This window comes from Ovis aries, chromosome 4 (assembly GCF_016772045.2).
Source record: "Ovis aries strain OAR_USU_Benz2616 breed Rambouillet chromosome 4, ARS-UI_Ramb_v3.0, whole genome shotgun sequence".
NCBI lineage: Eukaryota > Metazoa > Chordata > Mammalia > Artiodactyla > Bovidae > Ovis > Ovis aries.
In genome coordinates, this window is record NC_056057.1 from 43,272,312 (window position 1) to 43,296,910 (window position 24,599).

The following is a 24,599-nucleotide window of genomic DNA, read 5'->3' on the forward strand; positions in this document are numbered from 1 at the left end:
ATTACTTTTCAGACCCTGTTCCAAGCTCTTGAAGAATCTGGCTTCTTTTCTTAACCTTAGCCTCAGGGCTAAGTATATTCTGTCATTTCTTCCTCAGTATATGCTCTTTCACATTCCATTTTCTTAAGATGTTAATATGAACATAGAGAGGTAATTGTTTAACACTAAACACTAAAATTCACATTACGGCAGTGGTTAGATAATGAAATTTTATACTTTGGATGTATCCATCATTAGCTGGAATTCTACTGAACATTTATTTACATTGTGCCAGAGAACATACAAAATGATGAGTGGAAAGAGGAACTAAAAATAAAAGTCCACCTATTCTTGCTGTGGATGAGAGACTTGAAAATAAGTGAGTTAGAAGTTATGTTTCCACAAAGGGTAAGATGAGGCATAAAGAAGAGTTTGAGTTGTGTTAGTAGGAAAAAAAAGAAATCAGAAAAGGCTTCTGAGAGAAAAGGGCCTTAGAGGTATGTCTTAGAGGGTGAGCAAGTACAAGCACCATAAATAGATAGAGAGGGTTACATCTCAGGCAAAGTATCAGGAAACAGCAAAGGAGTCAAGGAAACTGAGAAATTCAGGATGGATGAAACAAAGGGTTGTAAGGGGAAGGGGAGACCTGGACCTGACCCTTCAGTAGGACACCCAGGTCAGCTGCCTCTGGCCCCAGTACTGTAGAGGAGTGACACAAGGCAATGTACCTCACTGCCCTGATCAAAATATTACTGAAATTCTACTTTAAAATGTCTGTTTTTAATGATATTTCAAGGGACCTAGAACAGTGCTATATAGAGGCTTCTTTTGTTGGTGTTTGTTTTGTAGGATCCAAATTAGCTGGGTGTCCTGGGTTCCAATTCCAGAAGGATATAGCAAGACATGATTGCAGAGTTAGGAAGGAGCAGAGGAGGAACAAGCTGAAATAAGGAGCTTGTACTTGACTGTGTATTTAATGGGCAGCATTCGTGAATTTTAAGCAGAGGAAAAAGGAAAAGTTTCAGAAAGTTCTCTCACCTAATGCAATCAGAGGTTTTCAAGGTAAAGGAAGGGAGAGGAAACTAATTACCATAATACAGGGTAGTTATGTTGATACCTGAACTAAGTTAGAAACAGTGAGGATATGAGCATGTGGTATACTGCTGAAGTAGACAGAATGATGGCCCCCTAAAAGATATCTAGGTTCTGCTCCCTAAAACCTGTGAATATGTTACATTAAATGGCAAGGGGAGAGGAGGTTTACAGATGAACTGAGGCTTATAATCAGCTGACTTCAAACTAGGGAGATTATCCTAAGTTACCTGGGTGCCTGGTATAATCAAAAGAGTGCTGAAATGTATTTGGTTGGCCAAAAAGTTCCTTTAGGTTTTTCTAGAAGATGTTATTGGAAAAACTTGAATGAACTTTTGGACAATCCAATAGAAGAAGAGTCAGTAAGTGAAAGAGTCAATGTCATAGTGACGGGATATAAGTAGGACTTAACAGATTGTTGTTGGCACTTAAGTTAGAGGAACGGGGCCACATACCAAGGAGGTCAGACACCCTGCAGGAGCGGAAAAACGTAAGGAATAGGATTTTCTAGAGATCCAGAAGAAAGAGCCCCTCCAATATCTTAATTTTAGCCCTGTGAGAACCATTTTGGACTACTGGCCTCCACATCTATCTGTATTGTTTTGAATCCACCAATTCTGTGGAAATTTGTTACAGAACTAACGGGAAAAATACAAATACCCAACTCAGCCTTGGCATGAAGAAAGCCCCTGACTGAAAATGACATTGAACATTTACAGTTTCTTCTAAAATGTAGTCATATCTTCATCAGAGCTCTGGTCAGGCAGAGCTGTATAAAGGTTTCACCCTTTATAAGTGAAGGTTTTCCTAAGTGAGATATACCATACTTAGGTCTTACTGTCAATGGTTCTTTATATTTTCTTCTCATATACTTAAAGATCTCTTAATACATAAATATAATTTTTATATCTGTTGATCAATCAATTACTGAACTTTGTGTCCACCTCTGTTCAGACAGTCAAATTTTAAAATACTCAGTATTAGGGACTTTAAATGTAATAAAGCACTGGAAGTAGGAGTTTTACAGTTACACAGACATGGATCATTCACAAATTCACCCCTTATTGATAGTGAGACTTCTGGCAATTTAAAGTGCTAGAGACTCAGTTCCCCCATCTTAAAAAAGGAATAGCAATCTTAGGCCAGGATTGTAGGCAAGTGTTTCATTAAGAAAACACTTTCAAGAAAAACACATAAATCAGAGAGTAAGCAAGATAGGGAAGTGATTTCAGGCAAAATCCTAGCATCAGCATGATCCTGCAAGGGAGCCGTGGGGTGTAAATTACACTTCAGATTTTCTTATTACTAGAGGCTTTTATACTGTGTAGGGAAGACCTTGGCAAGCGGTGTCCTAGGAGGGAAGTGAACTCCCAAGTGGTTCTCTCTGGCTCTCTGTGCCTGAAGGCAAAATGAGTCTAGTAGCTTTAGGGAAGTCTTCCAAAGGAAGTCTCAGGGGCTGACTCTGAGAAGTAAAAGAGCACAGAAGTTGGGGGTAAGGCAAATTCAATCAAAGAGATTCTAAAGAATTAGGATGGAACTCGACTAGGTCTGCTGCAAGCATCCATCTCATAGAACTATTTTAAGGTTTGAAAATACTCATGCTTTTCTTTAACTTTTAAGATTCCTAAACTATTTTTTCTTTTGGAATAGCATGAAGCATCTAATGCTATGTTCTGTACATAGAGTGCTCAGCAACAAATAATTATTTCTTGACAGAGGCATTCATCCCAGAAAGGGTAAAGGATACAAAGGAGAAATAAAGCAAATCTGAAGGATATCAGAACAGAAAGTAACCAAATTAGTCTGAATCTAACATTTCAAAATGGTCATAATTTAACTCATATTTTTCAGAGACCTGAAAACCTGAGCAACTTAAAGACTCACAGCTGCTTGCTTTCATCTCTGAAAAGCTAGGCAAAGCAAATCAATCAACAAACAATATATTTATTTGATGATAATAAATCTTACATGAAATGCTGTCCCTTCTACAACCAGGAAACAATGTAACAATCTCCCAGAATGCAAGTAATTAAATTTTTTTCTTAAAATATCTCCTTCTTTGCTATTCTGTTTCTACACTGAGAACTAAAACCTTTAATTGTGATAGTATGTTACAGTTTTAAAGTACATTCACATTTAAGCTCATTTAAAGAGCATCCAGGCAATGGCACCCCACTCCAGTACTCTTGCCTGGAAAATCCTATGGACAGAGGAGCCTGGAAGGCTGCAGTCCATGGGGTCGTTGAGGGTCAGACACGACTGAGTGGCTTCACTTTCACTTTTCACTTTCATGCACTGGAGAAGGAAATGGCAACCCACTCCAGTGTTCTTGCCTGGAGAATCCCAGGAATGGGGGAGACTGGTGGGCTGCCGTCTATGGGGTCACACAGAGTCAGACACGACTGAAGTGACTTAGCAGAGCAAAGAGCATCCAGCACTTTTGCCTGGAAAATCCCATGGAGGGAGGAGCCTGGTGGGCCACAGTCCATGGGGTCCTGAAGAGTCGGACATGACTCAGGGACTTCACTTTCACTTTTCACTTTCACGCATTGGAGAAGGAAATGGCAACCCATTCCAGTGTTCTTGCCTGGAGAATCCCAGGGACCGGGGAGCCTCGTGGGCTGTCGTCTATGGGGTCGCACAGAGTCGGACACGACTGAAGCAACTTAGCAGCAGCAGTAGCAGCAGCAGCAAAGAGCATCCAATTTGACATGATGCTCATGCAACCCTATCACATATTTTCACCCCCTTTTTACAAATGAGGGAACATGTTCTCACAGGGTAAGTGAACTAGTTAAGGCTGCACAGCTAATGAAAAGACCCCAACTTCTAATTTTCAAGAAAGTGCATTCCTCAGAGGTCTACATGATTTTATACCTTGTATCAGTCAAGGTCCAGTCAGGAGACAGAAATTACACCAAAATTAGAATATGGAAAATTTAATATGAAGAATTATTAACTACTAATTCTTCTTTTAAGAGAAAAGCTATCACTAAAGAATAAAGGAATAGTGGATTAAGGGAGCAGCCACTACCTCCAGAGTTGTGGGAGAGTACTCATGGATGAATAACTTAGAAGAAGCATCCCCATCTTTGCTCTCTATCCTACAAAGCTTGAGAGATGTCCTCATCAGAGATAATGTGGCTGTGGCCCATTTGATATTCAAGAAATTGGTTGAGCTGTCACAAACCGGGCTGGTGAGGAAACCAGGTAGGGGACCAGTGAAACGTCCTAGGAAGCCATCAACTGGGTTGCTGGTGAGGCTTGCTAGGAGGCCACACACTGGGGATTGGGCCCAAATTACTGGAGGGTGTGCAATACTGGTTTTTAGGACACTGCTAGCCAGAAAGCCACTCACTGACTACTACACCACAGGAGCAAGAAGAAAAGCACTGGAAACAAGAAAAGAGACCCTTTTTATAAACAGTGTTCCTCCAGCATCTTCTGTTGACAAGTGCTAACACTGAACCAACTGAAAACAAAGAAATGTTTACAGGTTACAGCTCTAATATCACAATTCAGGGCAAAGAAGATGAATTAGGAGATGTGAAACACTAAATTAGCTGGCACACACTTCAGTGACTCTCTTGGGTCCTAATAGTAAAATGCTTTTATATCAAATTCCTACTCCATTTGTTTTCTTTTTCCCTAAATACCTCTACAATAAAATGCAGACCCAACTTCTGGGACATTATATACTGACTACTAGTATGATATATAGTAACTTCACAGGAGGAGTGTACAATGCAGTGACTGAGACCATGTCTTGAGTCAAAACACTTGAGTCGGAATATTAGCTTCACTACTGACTAAATCTGCAGCCTTGCAAAAATTAATCTATGTATGCCTCAGTTTCCCTATCTATAAAAGGGGATAATAATAGTATACATTTTATTAAGATGCCAGGAGAAATAAATTAATATATATAAAGCCTATAGAACACGTGATAAATGTTAAAAATAAATGACAAAAGGAGAACTTTATAAGTGTATTAGCCATACATGTTCGTTAGTAAATTGACCATTTATAAGCTAATATGCATGGGTAATACTAACATTTATAATGTTTGTGTTTAAAAATTCATCCCGTATTCTGTTTTCATTATCAATTTCCATTTAGGATTGGGTCTAATAATGCTAAAACCCAACTTTGTTGGGTGAAACTGGTACAAAATGCCTTGCTCACATCTGGACATTGTGAGCACTGTCCTGGCACTGTCCCTGGCTCACTGAATAATCATCAATCAAACCCAATTTATCCAGGACTCATTTTCTCAAGTGAAAAAAAAAAAAAAAAAGACATGGTTAAATCATCTCTTTAAAGATTTCTTCTGTTCTGACTGCTTTTGATCCCCCATATCCCCAAACAATGAGTTACACTAGAGAAGCAAAAAGGAGGAAATTATCATTTTGAGTGCCTACTCATTTATGTCAGGCAAACACTTTGCATACATTGCCTGGCTTCATCTTTATCACAGTTCTGTCACATTAATACTGTCAATCCTATTTAACAAATAAGGAAACTAAGGCACGGAAAGGTCAACAATTTACTCAAGATCACACTCTTGCTAAGTAGCAGAGCCTGAATTCAAACCTGGTCTTTCTGTTTGGGTCGACTAAGCATTTTTAACTGTTCCGCTTGCCTCCCACACTGTCTTCTCAGACAGCTAGAATCCTACCCGCTCAATGCTTTTCATGCTTTGCTTTAAAGAGACGAGTGGGTGTGCAACTTTTTTTTTTTTAAGTATCATTTGAAAGTAAAGCAAATGGAACTCATTTATCAGTTACAGGAATTTTAAAAATCACTCCTAACATCTCACACAAAATTAGCCTTTGAGTAAAAATCAGCGGCCCTCCTGCATCCTGGCGCCCCGGACGTCACCTCACCTCCCGGCTGCAAACTTGCTGAAGGTAAAGAAGCCTGGTGGCGGACCAGCGAGCTGAGTTTCAGCCCCGGTTCTGTCGCTCTGGTCGCCCTCCGAACCTTCTCCTTTAGTGTAGCAGGAGGTGGTCTCCTCAGGGCAGCTTAGGGTTTCCCCTCTTCCCAGCCCGGCTGTGAGGGCGCGCGCGACGAGGGCGTGCCCCGCGGTCTCGCCGCAGATCCCGCGTGAAACTGCCCAGTTCTCTGAGGAGGCTGCTCACCGCGGCTGCCCCCACCCCACTGCTTCCCGCTTCTTCCAACTTGGAAAAGTGAAGCCCCTGCCCCGCGGTGCCTGGAATGCCTTTCACCAGACAACCCTCCGCTAAGTTCCCTTCTGCACCCGAGGTACGGGCGCTGACAGGAAAACCAGCCTGCAGTTCTAACTTTACTCTCCTCTGAGAGGAATTCTGAGAACTTTGAGACGGGTCTGACTGAAACGTGGGAGACGAAGCCTGTCTAATTAGTGAACTCCGACGCCTCCACCTGGCCCGCAGCGCCCAGGCCTCCTCCTGGGCGAGGGCACGCCGGGCGGGTCCCACAGCTCTGCCCTTTCTCATGCCGGGATCGGACGCCCGGAGGCTCGCGGCGCCACCAGCCACAGCGTCCGGCACTGAGTCAGGGCATCCTCACAGCGCAGCAGCCTAGCGCTGCGTTCGGCCGCCGGGAGGCTGAAGAAAGGTCCGCGCTGGGCTCGCAGCCCTTCCTGCCGGCCTCCCCACGCCGGGCCTCGGCTCCCCTCCTTTCCCGCTCCCGCCTCCTCTCGTAGGCTGCCAGGCGGACCCAGCCTGCCTCTCTCTCAGCCTTCACTACCGGGTCAAGCTGCGGAGGGGGGTGGGGGGGTGAGCGGAGACAGCAGTAAGCGGCTCCCCACCCGGCGCGCGCGCGCCCCTCCTCCCCGCTCTAGTCCGCTCCCTCCTCAGCGGCGCTAAGCCTCCTCCCCTGCTGCCAGTACAGTACAAGTCGGCCGCGCGCGCGAGGGCGCGAGCGCGCGCGGACCCTGCCACTGCCACTGCAGCTACCATGGATATCAGCTAACAACACACACTCAGGCGCGCGCGCGCTCCCACTCGCACCACGCAGGAGTGGCCCCCGGCATCCCTACTCTCCTTCCCCACCCCCACTCCACCCGCTCACCAGCTCGGCTACTGCTCGCTCAGGCTGCCGCTGCCGCCGCCGCCGCCGCCACCACCACAGCTCTCCTCTGCTGCGGGGCCACAGCCTTGAGTGTCATTCAAGGGACAGCACAACCTCACCCAAGCTCTCCTACCTCTGCCCAGCCGTCCCTGTCATCCTCCCCCTTCCTCGACCACACTCCATCCAAAGAAGAGGGAAAGCACCGAACAGAGAGGGGAGGAAGGCAAAGTCTGCTCTCCTCACCTCTTGGCCCCCTGGCTCCTCCAGCCTCATTCTCTCAGCACCAACTCCCCTACCCCAAAGGAATCCCTCAGGAGCTGAGGCGACTCACCCCACTGCCATGTCCAAAAGCTTGAAAAAGAAAAGCCACTGGACGAGCAAAGTCCATGAGAGTGTCATTGGCAGGAACCCGGAGGGTCAGCTGGGTTTTGAACTGAAGGGGGGCGCCGAGAATGGACAGTTCCCCTACCTGGGAGAGGTGAAGCCGGGCAAGGTGGCCTATGAGAGCGGAAGCAAGTTGGTGTCTGAGGAACTGCTGTTGGAAGTGAACGAGACCCCCGTGGCGGGGCTCACCATCAGGGACGTGCTGGCCGTGATCAAACACTGCAAGGACCCCCTCCGGCTCAAGTGTGTCAAGCAAGGTAAGCGCAGCGGCTGGCTCGGTGCTTTACCAGGAGGCTGGACCGCTCCAGACGCCGGGGCATCATGGAAGGGTGGGCTCGCGTGTGGAAGGGGGTGTGTTGCGCGACAGTGGGGTGAGGTCGATCGAGAACCGGCAGAGCAAGTGAGCTTTGCCGGGGCTCAGAATGGGGGGCTCAGTGGGAGGGAGGGGCGGTTGCGGTGCAGCGTGCAACTTTGTTTGCGCAGTTACCACCTCCCGTTTGGTAGGTGTTCGGCCTTGTCTGACCTCGGCGGTGCCGGCGAGCTCCCAGGGCAATTGAATGTGCGTCAGCCGCATGGCCCGCAATGGATGAAGAGCTTTTAGGGAAGGAAAGAAGGCAGAAACGAAAAAGGAGGGCAGGAGAGAGAGGAAGGAACAACTCGAGGGTGCAGCGGCATCACCAGCAGGGCCGGTAGGAGTAGGGGGTGACGGGGCAAACGGAGACCGGCGCCCTCCGTTTCGGTAGCTGTACTGAAGACACCTTGGGGATCCCTGAGCCACTAATTGACAAAGAAGGGAAGGGGCAGGTTGCTTCGGGCGCGTTGACGGGTCTGCCTTAACTTTTTCCCTGCCTCGCTCCTCTGTCCCCCTCCCCCGCCCACGGTCGTGTCATGTGGGCACCGCGCGTCACGTGCGCACTGACTAACTCGGGAGCTCACCCCGAGCCGGCCCGCGGGAGGCGGCTCGCGAGGAAGGCGCGGCGCTAGCTGCGGGTTCTAGAGTTGGAGGTCGGAGGAGAGACGTGGTTACCGGAATGTTCTTTACTATGGGGTTGTCTTCATGAGTGGAAGTTCTCTATGGTCGGACTCCCCTCTGGCTTCGGATTTGGGCAGGGGCAGGGGCGGGAGGCGTGTTTCTAAGGAGGAACTGGATGAAAAAGCCTTCTGGTTTCGACTGAGGATCCGGTCAGCTCCAACCTGGTTTAGATGAGCCTCCGCTGAAGGCTGTGATGGGATCCTGCAGAGTTCTCGCAACTGTCTTTGCCTATAGGAAAATGCTGGTCCTGAAGTAGAGAAGAGAGATAAAAGTTTCTTGGAAAGAGGACAACTTTAGCTGGAATAAAATAGTGTATCTTCATTTTCCACATCATAAGTTTTGTAGCTCATATTCATAATTCTGTGTGACATGTATGTATATGCGTCACAAATCGAAAGATTTGTTGTTGGTGACACATTGTTCGGATTCAAAGATGGAATTGAGCATGTCATTGCCTGCATGACAATATCTCTTAGGGAGATATTCTTGTCTATAAACCAGTTTTAAAAGTAAGTCAGTGAAAAATGAAACCTCAGGCAAAATTTCTTAAATGTAAACTGCCATACAAAAAAGTTTTAATTGGGGATTCTTGAGTGTTAGTGACTGATGACTTGAGATAGGCTAATGTGAACATTGACTTCTTTGTCAGGCCACAGAGTTAAATACGGTATGAACCTGAAGAATGTGTTTGGTAGGAAGGCAAATAGAATATCTTACTGTTTTCCAAGATGACATACCAGAGGCTCGAATATAGGCATTAATGTTAGCGTATTTGATGTCATGATACTATTTTATAGTAATAGATATAAATGTGAAGTTCTGGTTTTGAATCCAGAAGTCTATGTCACAATTAATGACCATGGTTTTATTGACAACAAGGTTGGTATTTGTAGTGGAAAATGGCTGCCAACTTTAAGATATTGTTATTAATAAATTGGACTAATGATTGTAGCCTAATGAGGGAAGTGTTTATCCCACTGTAGTTTGTAATTATGACCACATTTTAATGTACTCATTCTGAGCACACTATTTTGAGATGAACCTTCACAGGCTGTTGCTCTAGCAGCTAGAAAAGAAAGAAAGGGAGATTTTGGGGGTATTGTCAATCTATTCTATAAAATCCAGTGGAAAGACTTTAACTTGGAAAAGTGAAGGCATGAAAGCTATCATTAAATACTATCCTATGATTATGTATAGGGCAAAAATAAGACAAATCTGTGGAAATTTTTAAAGGATGAAGCATTTTACTTTTATTAAGATGATTTTAACAGAGCTTTAAAAAAATCTGTTAACTATACTGTGAACTCATTAGCTCCCATAATTGTGAGTGTTTATAGAGGCCAGTGACCACATACCATGGATTCCTATGTAAGATGGGTACCTGGACTAGATCTCATGTAAATCCTTCCATGAATTGATCCAAGACAGTCTCAGATATTCGACTTCTATGTTAGGTTTTATTTAGAAGATTATAGTTTTTAGAACTCATGGAGTATAGACATATAATGTGATATATTTGGGGTTCTCTGGTAGTTCAATTGGTAAAGAACCCACCTGCAATGCAGGAGACCCCATTCATTTCCTGGGTGGGGAAGATCCACTGGAGAAGGGATAGGCTACCCACTCCAGTATCCTTGAGCTTCCCTGGTGGCTCAGCTGGTAAAGAATCCACCTGCAATGCAGGAGACCTGGGTTTGATCCCTGAGTGGGGATAATCTCCTGGAGAAGGAAAAGGCTACCCACTCCAGTATTCTGGCCTGGAGAATTCCATGGACTATACAGTCCATGGGGTAGCAAAGAGTCAGGCATGACTGAATGTGATATATTTAGGGAAAATTTCTTTTCATTCTTTTAGTTCTGGATTTCACTGGGTCATTGATGATTGATGCTTATAATGATATTCACAGAGCTCCCACAGGAACCTGATTCACCTTCTGAATCTCTATTGACCAAGAAACAAAAATAATTGCTTCTTTTAGCTTTTGTGGAAAATATAATCCGCTTTTATATTCTTCCATGTGTGGTGATTCATATGCTATTCCCACCGTCGAAATCTTTCTTTTCCCTTGTCAAATAATAGATCGGTTTACTTTATCATTGTGAGAAAAGTGAAAATTTCAGAACCTTAGATATAGTGTCTGTGTGTCTTGCGTTTCATTACCGATTTCACGTGCTGGAAAAATACATAGAAATTCTTGGCTCTGTAGTTTTATTTCTAGAGATCCAATAAACTAACATAATTGAAAAAACTTAAACATGGTTTGTTTAGCAGTTGTTATTTAAAATACTAATAGATAGCTGATTTTTAAATATTCAACACTGTGTATTATACAGAAACTACGTACATAATCAGGCAAACTAAGGCAGATTTTGCAAAGAAAAGGAGAAATTTGCATAACAAGAGTGTTTATTAAAAAGTGCACCATATAAAATTGCATTGTTTAATCAATTTTTATTTACATGTTTGGCCAATTTTCCTTTACAGTTGTTTTAAGATTAAATAATCATAATTTTAAAAGAAGGTAAACTACCAGAATTTTTAGAAACACTAAACAAATAGATGTAATTTTTCTACAAAAATTTAAATGTTTTTAAAGCCATTTTTGGAAACCATTTAATTCAAGAGATTCCTTTTTAAATTTAAACTGCTTTTAATTCACACAGTGATGAGTCATATATGAAAATACCATTTATTTTCATATCCTATAATTTTTTATAAACTATGGCTTTTTAGATTATAATACATTTTTATCATTAAAATATTTAATTCTAAACTAGTTCTCTTCTGTGATCTCATTAATGTAATGGATGCAGTTGAAGGAAGTTTCTTGAATGATTTTAAGATCTGTACTGAAATACTAAAGGTTTTTCTTTTTTTCTTTTAAAATTTGCACTAATGTTCACTGCAGGCAATTATATAGACCTTTGTGTCCTACATTCCTTGCTGCTGCATGTAAAACCACATGGGGACCTGCATAGCCTGAATTTATTTTCCCCTTTAGGATCTCACAGTGGAAAATAAAAGGCAAAAAGTTTTCTAAATTTTCCTATGTAGAAGAAGGGCCAAATAAAGCCTTTGAAATTCAGTTCTAGAGAAGACATACATTGCTCTCTCTCTTATTGCTCTGTTCAGAGACACCTTCAAAGGAAAGTAGATCCACAATTATTAAGAGCCATGCTTCTTTTTGACTGACTTCAAGCTAGTATCATAGAGTTAAACCTCTGTGCTTCCTTTATTTGAAAAGCTGAAAACAAATTATGTCAAATTTTCTCCAAGATTCATTTTCCTCCATAGAAAACTAAGCATGTGAATTTATTGAATTGTTTAAGCAATTTGATCAGTTAATTATTTTAGGATAAGTTATCTTTAAATTTTAGGACAAGGTGAATGAGTTATCTTTGGGCATAATTTATGGGGGATACTACTATAGTTCTCATTATATTTTTTAATGTACAAAATTTAGATAGTATGATGTTGAATGATAAATATGACTGTGTGCTTTTTTGTCATGTTTGATTACTTTTGGGGTGAAACCACAGCTAATGTATTTAAGTGCCACCTTTTCTACTCTTAAGGGCTTCCCAGGTGGTGCTAGTGGTAAGAATCCACCTGCTAATGCAGGAGACAAGAGAGACTCAGTGACTCCCTTCAATCCCTGGGTAGGGAAGATCCCCTGGAGGAGGGCATGGCAACCCACTCCAGTATTCTTGCCTGGAAAATTCCATAGACAGAAGAGCCTGGAGGGCTACAGTCCATAGGGCCGCAGAGAGTCAGACACAACTGTGCAAAGCGACTAAGCACTAAGCACATTTCTAGAACATTTATATGGTGCAGTCTTTTCCCATATTTCTTATGCTCACTTTCCTTTTTAGCTGCGTGAAATTCACACATTCACTCTCATAGTGAGCAAAAAGTTTTCACATTGAACAACCCTGACTGCTGTAGTTTAAACAATGGCTTTCAAATGCATAGCAGTCCCTGGATGAAGCATTTCTCTGAAGAATTGTGATAGAGTAGGCTTTAAATGTAGTCTCCCAAGTAGATTGTCTGGGTTTGAATCCCGAGTATGCCACTTGGTATTGGCTATATAAACAAGTTATCTAGCCCAGGGTAGTAATAGTATCTTGAGAATATTAAATAAGTTATGTATTTAAATGATGTAGTGTCTGGCAGATAATAAGCATTATGTAAGTGTTCGTAAATGTGTTTCCAAACATGTTGGTCATTTTGAGCTAGTGACATGAAATGTTTTTAATTTTCAAAGGATTTTACACTTAATTGAAGCCTAACTGAGAAATAGAAAATGATTGACTAATTAGTAGTATGAGTAATTTGCAAGTTGTAGTCTTAAAGTTTTTCCATAGAGTGAAATCAATCTTCTTTGAAAATCATTAATGTGAAGAGTACTGCCATTAAATGGAATGGAACATATTTTCACCTTTTAAAAATAACTCTCACTGATGCCACCTTTATGTGTAAAGATCTGTTTTATATTTATTTTATACTCTAGCCATAGTTTATTTTTACTCAATAATTTATTCCCTTTGTCCCCATATCTTATTGAATCATTTACTCTAGGCTTGACAAGCATAGAAATCCTATTAGAATTCACTAATTTAAGCTTAGGAATTTATTTTATACTTCTTACATGTGACTAGAGTTAAATACACATATCATGTTTTAAGGCAGAACTTTTATTTCTTAGCTAGAAATCACAACCTCATAAAGAAGAGCAATAAAAAAACAGAATTAATTCCTATGTGTTCATAGTCAACCATGTAAAATAAAGAAAAATACATCAAAGTCAGCTAAAAGTTTACTTTGCATTTGTGAGCATGTCAGCAGCTCAATACGAATGATTCTTTATATTAACAATTTCAAGATGAAGCAACCAATAGTGTATCTACCATCAGCCTCCCCCAGTGATTTTAGCATTTAAGCTGACTTAATCCCATCTTAGAATTCAATAGGAACATTTACCTTGCTGGTCCAGTGTCCAATATTAATTTTTAAAAGTATTTCTAAAGTATAGTCTGATTATTATGAAAAGCACGGAATAGGGCCTTACAACTTTCTTAGTATTATGGTTGATTATCCCATTCCAGTCCCAGCTCCCTCTCTTTTGTTTACAGGAAGGACAGATACAATATTTCTTTAATATAATCTCTGTTGTATAGGTAAGTTAGTAATAGTTTCATAATTACTGATTTTACATAGGCTTTACATAGGTTTTAAGCCGATCATATCCCTAAAATGGTCATATTCTTATAGGAAGTTGATAATTGCTTCTGTTATTACATTTCATTGATATGTTACAAATTCGATTTAAAAAGACCCTATCTGGAAATTAATTTTTAATTAATTTTAAAATATATTAATCAAAAATTTTAATTTAAGCTTTAGAAATTTGTTTTAAAGTTAATAAACAGTATTGTCTGCTTTGGATTGTCTAGAAGTAACAGGAAAATAATTTCCTTTTTTGGACAACTGATTGAATATTAACTCAGATACATCCAGTGCATCTATTTTCAAGGATAAAGGAGGATGATGAATGCATATTTTAAGTGAGTGATTAGATTTTGTTCAATACTTAACATAATTTTATGGCTTGTTTTACCTTACAAAACATTTTTCCCTGTAATTGTTACATGAATCCATGTCAGTCTTTGTGTTATTTTCAGTTATGTTGGTTTACTTAAACATTTTTTTCACTTTTAAAATCATGGCAGTCGTCATGTATTCAATAATGGCTGCAAATGGATATGCGACAGAAGAAAGAGTAAACCTTTATAGTGTGAAGTAAAAGATATTTTGAAGATATTGATTTCTCTGATGATAAAATTTATGGAATAATTTTTTGAACCTTTTAGCTGAGTTTAGTGAAACTTGTACATATGAAATCAGAGATTTTTCTATAAATAGCCATGGGTTTTACTTTTTTCTTTTTCTTTTTTCTTTTTCAAATTATGAAAGTATAATAATACATTTACTTACAGGAGACTTGGAAATTGGAAAGTTACATATAGTTCCTCTATGCGTGTATGTATGCCAAGTCTCTTTAGTCAGGTCTGACATTTTGTGACCTATAGTCACATGGACTGTAGTCAACCATGCTCCTCTGTTCATGGGACTCTCCAGGCAAGAATACTAGAGTAGGTTGCCATGGCCGCCTCCAGGGGATCTTTCTAACCCAGGGATCGAACCAGCATCTCCTATGACTCCTGATTTTTAGGCAAATTCTTTACTGCTGTGCCACCAGGGAAATCTCATAGTTCTGCTATATATTAATATTATTTTTTAAGTAGATAAATTAAGATATTTAGTTTGGAATTTCAATATCAACCTCTCAAAACTTAATAGAATGAATATATGGAAAAGTAGAAGGGTATAGTAGAACTAAAAATCATGAACCAATACAACATAATTAAGATTTATACAATTTTCACACAACAGTGAGATACAAATTCTATTCATGTTCCCATAGACTGTAAACTTGGAGACATTGGAACATATTCAGGGACATAAAACAAGGTGCAAAAATTTCATGGTCTAAAGGTATTGCAACCATACAGTTTGTTCTTTTATCACTGTGGAAGAAATCTATATCAAAAGACATTTGAAAATAATCTACATATTTTCAAGTGCAATGTGACATTTATCAAGAGAAACCTTTGACTAGCCATTGAAAGCCTCAATAAAGTTAGAAGGCTAAAAAAAGCATGGATGGGAAGCAGAGAAGAAAGTATTTAAATGAGAAATTATATCAGAATGAGAAATTAATATCGAGGATACTTTACAAATCCCATGCATTTGGAAATTAAATATCCACTTTTGAATGGTGGCAATATCTAAGAAGCCATAACAAGGAAAATTAGAAAATATCTGTGACAATAAAAATGAAAAGAGAATTTAACAGAATTTGTTGCATGCAGCTGAAGCTGCTCAATGCAACTAAATAACAGTGTGGAATCTTGAAAATAGGGTATGAAAACAAATAATAGACACTAGCATAAAATTTTGTGAAATTTGAACAAAATCTGTACTTTAGTTAATAATACTGTATCACATGTTAATTCCTTTTTTTTTTACAGTATAGTATTTCTTTATATTCTCAGAATTGGATCAGATGTTTCAAGCATCATTTGTTTTTTTTAATCACTAAGATAATAAGCTTTCTAGACTTTTAGCAGTGATACTAGATGCCAAAATACATGGAACTATATCAAAGTTTTAAGTGAATATAAATTAGAAATCTAGCATTCTGTTCATACTAAGTAAAACAAGTAGAATCAGCCATGGGTTTTATTAAGTTCCTGTGAAATGAAATAGGAAGAAGCAAATTTGTTTAATAAAGAGTGTATATTTTGTATCATGCATCGAACCTAGACTGGCGATTCGTTTCTTATATGATATGGGGAGGGAGGTAGGAGGGGGATTCAGGATTGGGAACACGTGTACACTCATGGCAGATTCATGTTGATATAGGGCAAAAGCAATACAGTATTGTAAAGTAAAATAAAATAAAAATAAATTTAAAAAAAGAAAAGAAAAAAAATTCAACAAGGGGAGGGACAGTGTAAGAGAAGAAAAAAGAAAAATAAAAGAAGAGAAAATGAGAAAAAAAGAGTATGTATTTTATTTTTCTATTTTCACATTACATTGTGTTTCAAAATGTTATATATAATCTTTTATTATATAATGTGATAAATATCATTACATTGGTAACATATTACAAACATATAAATATATCAAAGTAACATGTGCTGTACACCTCAGATTTACAGGACCTTACATGTCAAATTTACTCTATTAAATAAGTAACAAGACTTAAAGGGTCACAAAAATTGTGGCTTATTTCCAAAAGCACTCGGATCATGAGTAACTGTAATCTTTCCTCTTGACAACTCATGTACTTAGTGGATGACCATTTTATTAGGACTGAGGTCTAAGTAGATAGAAAGAAGTCAGTTCCTCTCTGGAAGAGCAGGAATGTTATCAAAGATGCTCTTACCCATCTAAAATCTTCCCTCTTAGTAGTTCTTCTGAAACATTATCTCTAACATCATCTCATTTTCCTCTTTGGTTGGAAGTACCTTTGCTTTCCTTTTCTTCAGTTCATTGTGGGAGAGTCACTCTAGTGAATAGCAAATTTGTCTGTTCTGCTTCTTTGCGTACATGAAATGCACCCACATGTGTGTATGAATGCACACACACACACACATTTTTGAAACAGTAAAGTTCAATGCCACTTTTTAAAGTTATTTTTTGCCCACGCCATGCAGTGTGTGGTATCCTAGTTCCCTGACCAGGAATCAAACCCATTACAGTGGAAGTGAAGAGTCTCAACCACTAGACTGCTGGGGAAGTCTGTCAGTCCCAGTTTTTAAATTGATAGTCCTGGAACAGCATTTATACATGTAAGAGGACAGTCTGGTTTTAGTGAAAGAGTTACATAAAAATATTCCATGTGTGACAAATCTAGCTGAAAAGCTTGCACAGGCACTCATAAATTTTCAACTATGATTGGTATTTGTAAACCCTTATTAACTATGATAATGAGAGACCTAAAAGACATAATGACATTGAGTACCCAGATGATTTCTGTATTGCATATATATTGGTTGTTAAGAAATGATAATAGTTTAGCAGTTTGGATTTTAGTCATTTTTATTTATGTCACTAAGTGGCTGGTGGACTAGGATGCCTAAGATAATGTCCTAATGTTAATGTGATATAATGTAAAGAAGGGACAGAGATAAGGAGCATGCTTATTCATGAACTTGATAACATATTTACAGAGAAATTTAAATTGCACTGGTTTAGCTGTCTCAGAATAAAATGAGAGGACTGAATCCAACATGCTCTGAGTATATGTGAAAGTTGCTTAATCATGTCTGACTCTTTGTGACCCCATGAACTATACAGTCCATGGAGTTCTCCAGGCCAGAATACTGAAGTGGGTAGCCTTTCCCTTCTTTAGGGGATCTTCCCAACCAGGGATCAAACTCAGGTCTCCCACATTTCAGGCAGATTGTTTACCAACTGAGCCACAATGGAAGTCCAATGAGTATTTGATACATTATAATTCTAAAGAATTAATCATTTAAAAATAAGTTAAATGATTCTTAACTTATCTAGTTAAAATATAGGTACTAATGTTGCTTTATGGAGAATTTGAAAATGTCAAGAAAAACCAAGCTTAATTGAGTCCTAAAGGATTTTGTCATGAAATGGAGAATATGATATTTTGAATTACATTGAGGTTTTAATTTGTATCTAGTTTCCTTATGTCAAATTAATTTACTTTGGAGTGGATATATATGAATTTGTGAAGTATACGTATACCATAAGCTTTACTAAAAACTGTTTAAAATTTATGATGTCTTTGATAGCCCAGGACAATCCCTGGGTCGGGAAGATCCCCTGGAGAAGGAAATGGCAACCCACTCCAGTAGTCTTGCCTGGAGAATCCCATGGAGGGAGGAGCCTGGTAGGCTACAGTCCATGGGGTCACAAAGAGTCGGACATGACTGAGCGACTTCACTTTCACTTTGATAGCCCAAGAAGTGTGCTAACATACTACTGTGAATCAAAAAAAAAAATCCTTTTATATTCTTATATCAAAATTAATTGGAAATTCTTCATTGTCTAGTATTAAGACCCCATGGACTATAGCCCACCAGGCTCCTCTGTCCACGGGATTCTCCAGGCAAGAATACTGGAGTGGGTTGCCATTTCCTTCTCCAGGGGATCTTCCCGACCCAGGAAACGAACCCAGGTCTCTCACATTGCAGGCAGATGCTTTAACCTCTGACCCACCAGGGAAGCCCATTAAGAGCATCATAAGACCCTTTATCTTTGGGGAAATTCACTTCAGCATTGAGTGGTTTTGCTTCTGTTGAGTATGTTTTCAGATAGACTTTAGAAAGTCACAAAGGTATTAGAGACATTGTTGATTGTCTATCTGGGATGCATTTCTTCTTTCCCCATCCCCTCATTCCTTACTGAACAGAATGCCAGTTTTATTAAACTCTCTGTGAGAGTTGCACTGTGAAGAAGGCTGAGCAATGAAGAACTGATGCTTTTGAACTGTGGTGTTGGAGAAGACTCTTGAGAGTTCCTTGGACTGCAAGGAGATCCAATCAGTCCATTCTGAAGGAGATCAGCCCTGGGATTTCTTGGGAAGGAATGCTAAAGCTGAAACTCCAGTACTTTGGCCACCTCATGCGAAGAATTGACTCATTGGAAAAGACTCTGATGCTGGGAGGGATTGAGGGCAGGAGGAGAAGGGGACGACAGAGGATGAGATGGCTGGATGACATCACTGACTCGATGGACATGAGTCTTAGTGAACTCCGGGAGATGGTGATGGACAGGGAGGCCTGGCGTGCTGTAATTCATGGGGTCGCAAAGAATCGGACTCAACTGAGCGAATGAACTGAACTGAACTGAACTGAACTACACAATGATGTGATGCTGTGCCACGTGCTTTGTATTATGTCAGCCTTATCCCAAGGGGATGAATTTAAAGTAGTCTAAATCAAGCATGGTAATTCCATCTCTTTGCCAGTGACTGCTTTAGGAAATGGCTTATAACTCAGTTCTAAGTAATGAAAAGTAAAGTTAATCCCTTTGTGGACTTTCTGACAAGCTTTTTAGTTTCTCAGAAATAAGATCCAGGACAAATATATTCATTTTTCTATGAAAGTTGCTATATATGGAGGTGATACCTGGAGCCACTGGAGCCATCTTGTGATCTTGAGGAGAAGACCAGCGGTGGAGAATGGCTGAACTGAGTGACAATCTGAACTGAGTGATAATCTGCTAAAATAATGAGCCCAGAACTAGTCTTTTCTTAAGACTTTTTGTTATTGAGCTAACAGTACATAAGATATGTTGAACCATTTGGATTGGGTTTTCTGTTATTTTGAGACCAAAGTCTTTTGACAGATATAACTGAAAAATGGTATACAAATAGCTATTTTATTGCCATTTTATTGTTTTGGGAAGCATTACTGAATATCTTTCAGAAACAGAAATCTATTTGGAGAATAAACCAAGATGTATATTCTTGTTACACAAATTCACTCAAATTCTAGGTGTGTCTCCATTATCTCACTAAGTTTTATCTGGTTGGACCTCTGTTTTAAATTACAGAAAACTATAAATATTCAGAAGTACATTATGTGGAACAAAGAGTTATTTTAACAATATCCAAAATAGAACATAATCAAGAAAATAAATCAACTACAAAAATATACCCACCAATGCCTGCCAGAAACAACTAGAAATATTTTTTGAATTATATAATGTTTACAAATGTCTATGCCACCAATCCAGGAGTGTATAATTGTAAACTGACTCATCAGAAATGTTCCAACACCATTTTTCTAGAGCTAGAATTCATCTAGTTATTATTTCAGTTCAGTCTAGTCATTCAGTCATGTCCGACTCTTTACCTCCCCACGGACTGCAGCATGCCAGGCTTCCCTGTCCATCCCCAACTCCCAGAGCTTACTCAAACTCATGTCCATCCAGTCAGTGATACCATCCAACCACCTCATCCTCTGTCATCCCCTTCTCTTCCTGCCTTCAATCTTTCCCAGCATCACAGTCTTTTCGAATGAGTCAGTCCTTCCCGTCAGGTGGACAAAGTATTGGAGTTTCAACTTCAACATCAGTCCTTCCAGTGAACACCCAGGACTGATCTTCTTTAGGATGAACTGGTTGGATGTCCTTGCAGTCCAAGGGACTCTCAAGAGTCTTCTCCAACATCACAGTTCAAAAGCATCAATTCTTTGGCGCTCAGCTTTCTTTATAGTCCACCTCTCAATCCATACATGACTACTGGAAAAATCATAGCCTTGACTAGATGGACCTTTGTTGACAAAGTAATGTCTCAGCTTTTTAATATGCTGTCTAGGTTAGTCATAACTTTTATTCCAAGGAGCAAGTATCTTTTAATTTTCATTGCTACAGTCACCATCTGCAGTGATTTTGGAGCCCCGCAAAATAAAGTCTGTCACTGTTTCCATTGTTTCCCAATCGATTTGCCGTGAAGTGATGGGACCAGATGCCATGATCTTCGTTTTCTGAATGCTGAGCTTTAAGCCAACTTTTTCACTCTCTTCTTTCACTTTCATCAAGAGGCTCTTTAGTTCCTCTTTGCTTTCTGCCATAAGCGTGGTGTCATCTCCATACCTGAGGTTATTGATATTTCTCCTGGCAATCTTGATTCCAGCTTATGCTTCATCCAGCCCAGCGTTTCTCATGATGTACTCTGCATATAAGTTAAATAAGCAGGGTGACAATATACAGCCTTGACATACTGCTTTTCCTCCTTGGAACCAGTCTGTTGTTCCATGTCTAGTTCTAACTGTTGCTTCTTGACCTGCATACAGATTTCTCAGGAGGCAGGTAAGGTGCTTTGGTAGCCCTTGTGATCTACACAGTCAAAGGCTTTGGCATAGTCAGTAAAGCAGAAATAGATGTTTTTCTGGAACTCTCTTGATTTTTGGCAATTTGATCTCAGATTCTTCTGCCTTCTCTAAATCCAGCTTGAACATCTGGAATTTCAAGGTTCACGTAATGTTGAAGCCTGGCTTGGAGGATTTTAAACATTACTTTGCTAGCATGTGAGATGAGTGCAATTGTATGGTAATTTGAGTATTCTTTGGTATTGCCTTTGTTTGGGATTGGAATGAAAACTGACCTTTTCCAGTCCTGTGGCCACTGCTGAGTTTTCCAAATGTGCTGGCATATTGAGTGTAGCACTTTCACAGCATCATCTTTTAGGATTTGAAATAGCTCTACTGGAATTCCATCACCTCCACTAGCTTTGTTCATAGTGATGCTTCCTAAGGCCCAGTGGACTCTGCATTCCAGGATGTCTGGCTCTAGGTGAGTGATCACACCATCATGGTTATCTGGGTCATGAAGATTTTCTTTGTATAGATATTCTGTGTATCCTTGCCACCTCTTCTTAATATCTTCTGCTTTTGTTAGGACTATACCATTTCTGTCCTTTATTGTGCCCATCTTTGAACGAAAAGTTCCCTTGGTATCTCTAATTTTCTTGAAGAGATCTCTAGTCTTTTGCATTCTATCATTTTCCTCTGTTTCTTTGCATTGATCACTGAGGAAGGTTTTGTTATCTCTCTTTGCTATTCTTTCTAACTCTGTATTCAGATGGGTATATCTTTCCTTTTCTCTTTTGCCTTTAGCTTCTCTTCTTTTCTCAGCTATTTTTAAGGCCTCCTTAGACAACCATTTTGCTTTTTTTGCATTTCTTTTTATTGGGGATGGTATTGATCACTGCCTCCTGTACAATGTCACGAACCTCTGTCTATAATTCTTCAGACACTCTGGCTCTCAGATCTCATCCCTTGAATCTATTTGTCACTTCTACTGTATAATCATAAAGGATTTGATTTAGGTCATGTCTGAATGTTCTAGTGGTTTTCCCTACTTTCTTCAGTTTAAGTATGTATTTGGAATAAGGAGTTCATAATCTGAGCCATAGTCAGCTCCCGGTCTTGTTTTTGCTGATCACATGGACTACAGCCTTGTCTAGTTCAGTGAAACCATGAGACATGCTGTGTAGGGCCACCCATGATGGATGGATCATGGTGGAAAGTTCTCAGAAAATGTGGTCCACTGAATAAGGGAATGGCACACCGCTTCAGTATTCTTCCCTTGAGAACCCCATGAAAAGTATGAAAAGGCAAAAAGATAGGACACTGAAAGATGAACTCTCTAGGTTGGTAGGTGCCCAATATACTACTGGAGAACAGTGAAGAAACAAATCCAGAAAGAATGAAGAGATGGAGCCAAAGCAAAAACAGCCAGATGTGACTGGTGATGGAAGTAAAGTACAATGCTGTAAAGAACAACATTGCATAGGAACTTGGAATGTTAGGTCTATGAATCAAGGGAAATTGGAAGTGGTCAAACAGGAGATGGCAAGAGTGAACATCGACATTTTAGGAATCAGTGAGCTAAAATAGACTGGAATTGGTGAAGATGACCTTATATCTACTACTGTGGGCAAGAATCCCTTAGAAGACATTGAGTAGCCCTCATAGTCAATGAAAGATTCCAAAATGCAGTACTTGGGTGCAATCTCCAAAATGATTGAATGATCTCTGTTCATTTCCAAGACAAACCATTCAGTACCAAAATAATCCAAGTCTATTCCCCAACCAGTAATGCTGAAGAAGATGAAGTTGAACGGATCTATGAAGACGTACAAGAGCTTATAACACCCAAGACAGATGTTCTTTTCATTATAGGGGACTGGAATGCAAAAGTAAATCATTATTTAGAGAACATTCATTGGTAACCTATTCTCTGTCTGGCATTGAACTAGAGACTGGTGACAAAAAGATGAATATGACTTCATTAAGATATCATCTATGTCCTCAAGTAGTTCATCCTATGGTACGTGTATGTGGCCTAAGTTAAAAATCATTAAGAAGGTTCTTTTATCTTTTAAAGATAGCATCCATTATGTAATCAGAATAAAAGGTAAGGAAAAACATTTTGGAGAAGAAATATGGAATAAAATGAAGAAATATGGAGTAAATATACAGAAATATAGGAGTCCTTAGTATTCTGCAACATTGATTACAGTTCAAATAGTTGCATAAACTCTGTATATGTTTTAATGTTGTGCTATGTTCTAGGCACTGTGCTAGACAATGATTATAGTAAGGTGTGTAACTCTTGATCCTGTGCTAGAAATTTCATAATGTAGTATATAGTTAAGAGCACAGAGCTTTGGAAACAGACAAGTGTGGATTCCACTCACAGCTTTATTCTTCATACTAGTTGTGAATTGAACAAATTATTTTTACATCTCTATATCAGTTCCATCCTTTGTAAAAATAGGTAACATTACAAACTTACTTTGCACAAATGTTATGAGGAATAAATGTTGTAATACCTATAGGATGTTTAGCCTAAGGCCTGGAGTATAGTATAGATTCAATATTATATATATGTAATATGTATATGTCACATCTGTAGTGTTTGATATTATTATAGTTATCATACATACTGTATATTAATGTTCAGTTTTATTTAACAACTACTGTAAAAAGAATTTTGAATGCAATAAATATTTCAGAAGACCTATACCTGGGAGAAGGGTTTTTGGTCTCTCCTGAGATTCCGAACAACAATTCATGGAAAAGAGAATACTTGAGTAGGGGATCATGTGAGGAGAGTAGGAGGATTCTTCTAGAGAAAAAGGCAATGCATCATTGATATTGAGGGTTTCTAGGAGAGTTTTCCACAGTTTATTGTGAATCCACACAGTCAAAGGCTTTGGCATAGTCAATAAAGCAGAAATAGATGTTTTGGGGGAACTTTCTTGCTTTTTCGATGATCCAGTGGATGTTGGCAATTTGATCTCTGATTCCTCTGCCTTTTCTAAAACCAGCTTGAACATCTGGAAGTTTATGGTTCGTGTATTGCTGAAGCCTGGCTTGGAGAATTTTGAGCATTACTTTACTAGTGTGTGAGATGAGTGCAATTGTGTGGTAGTTTGAGCATTCTTTGTCATTGCCTTTCTTTGGGATTGGAATGAAAACTGACATTTTCCAGTCCTGTGGCCACTGCTGAGTTTTCCAAATTTGCTGGCAAACTGAGTGCAGCACTTTCAGAACATCATCTTTTGGGATTTGAAATAGCTCAACTGGAATTCCATCACCTCCACTAGCTTTGTTCATAGTGATGCTTTCTGAGGCCCACTTGACTTCACATTCTAGGATGTCTGGCTCTAGGTGACTGATCACACCATCATGATTATATGGGTTGTGAAGATCTTTTTTGTACAGTTCTTCTGTGTATCCTTGCCACCTCTTCTTAATATCTTCTGCTTCTGTTAGGTCTATACCATTTCTGTCCTTTATTGAGCCCATCTTTGCACAAAATGTTCCCTTGGTATCTCTAATTTTCTTGAAGAGATCTCAAGTCTTTCCCATTCTGTTGTTTTCCTCTATTTCTTTGCACTGATCACTGAGGAAGGCTTTCTTATTTCTCCTTGCTATTCTT

General features: G+C 39.7%; 1 protein-coding gene across 5 annotated transcripts in view; it reads left to right on the forward strand.

Moving 5' to 3' along the window:
• Positions 1–6,993: 6,993 nt before the first annotated feature.
• Positions 6,994–24,599, forward strand: part of MAGI2 (membrane associated guanylate kinase, WW and PDZ domain containing 2) — a 1,505,066-nt gene continuing 1,487,460 nt past the window's right edge. For all 5 annotated transcript variants that reach the window (XM_060414641.1, XM_060414642.1, XM_060414643.1 and 2 more), the window contains exon 1: positions 6,994–7,766. In XM_060414641.1, the coding sequence (XP_060270624.1) occupies positions 7,466–7,766 (301 nt within the window). In that variant the 5' untranslated portion in view covers positions 6,994–7,465. The remainder of the gene's footprint in view (positions 7,767–24,599) is intronic.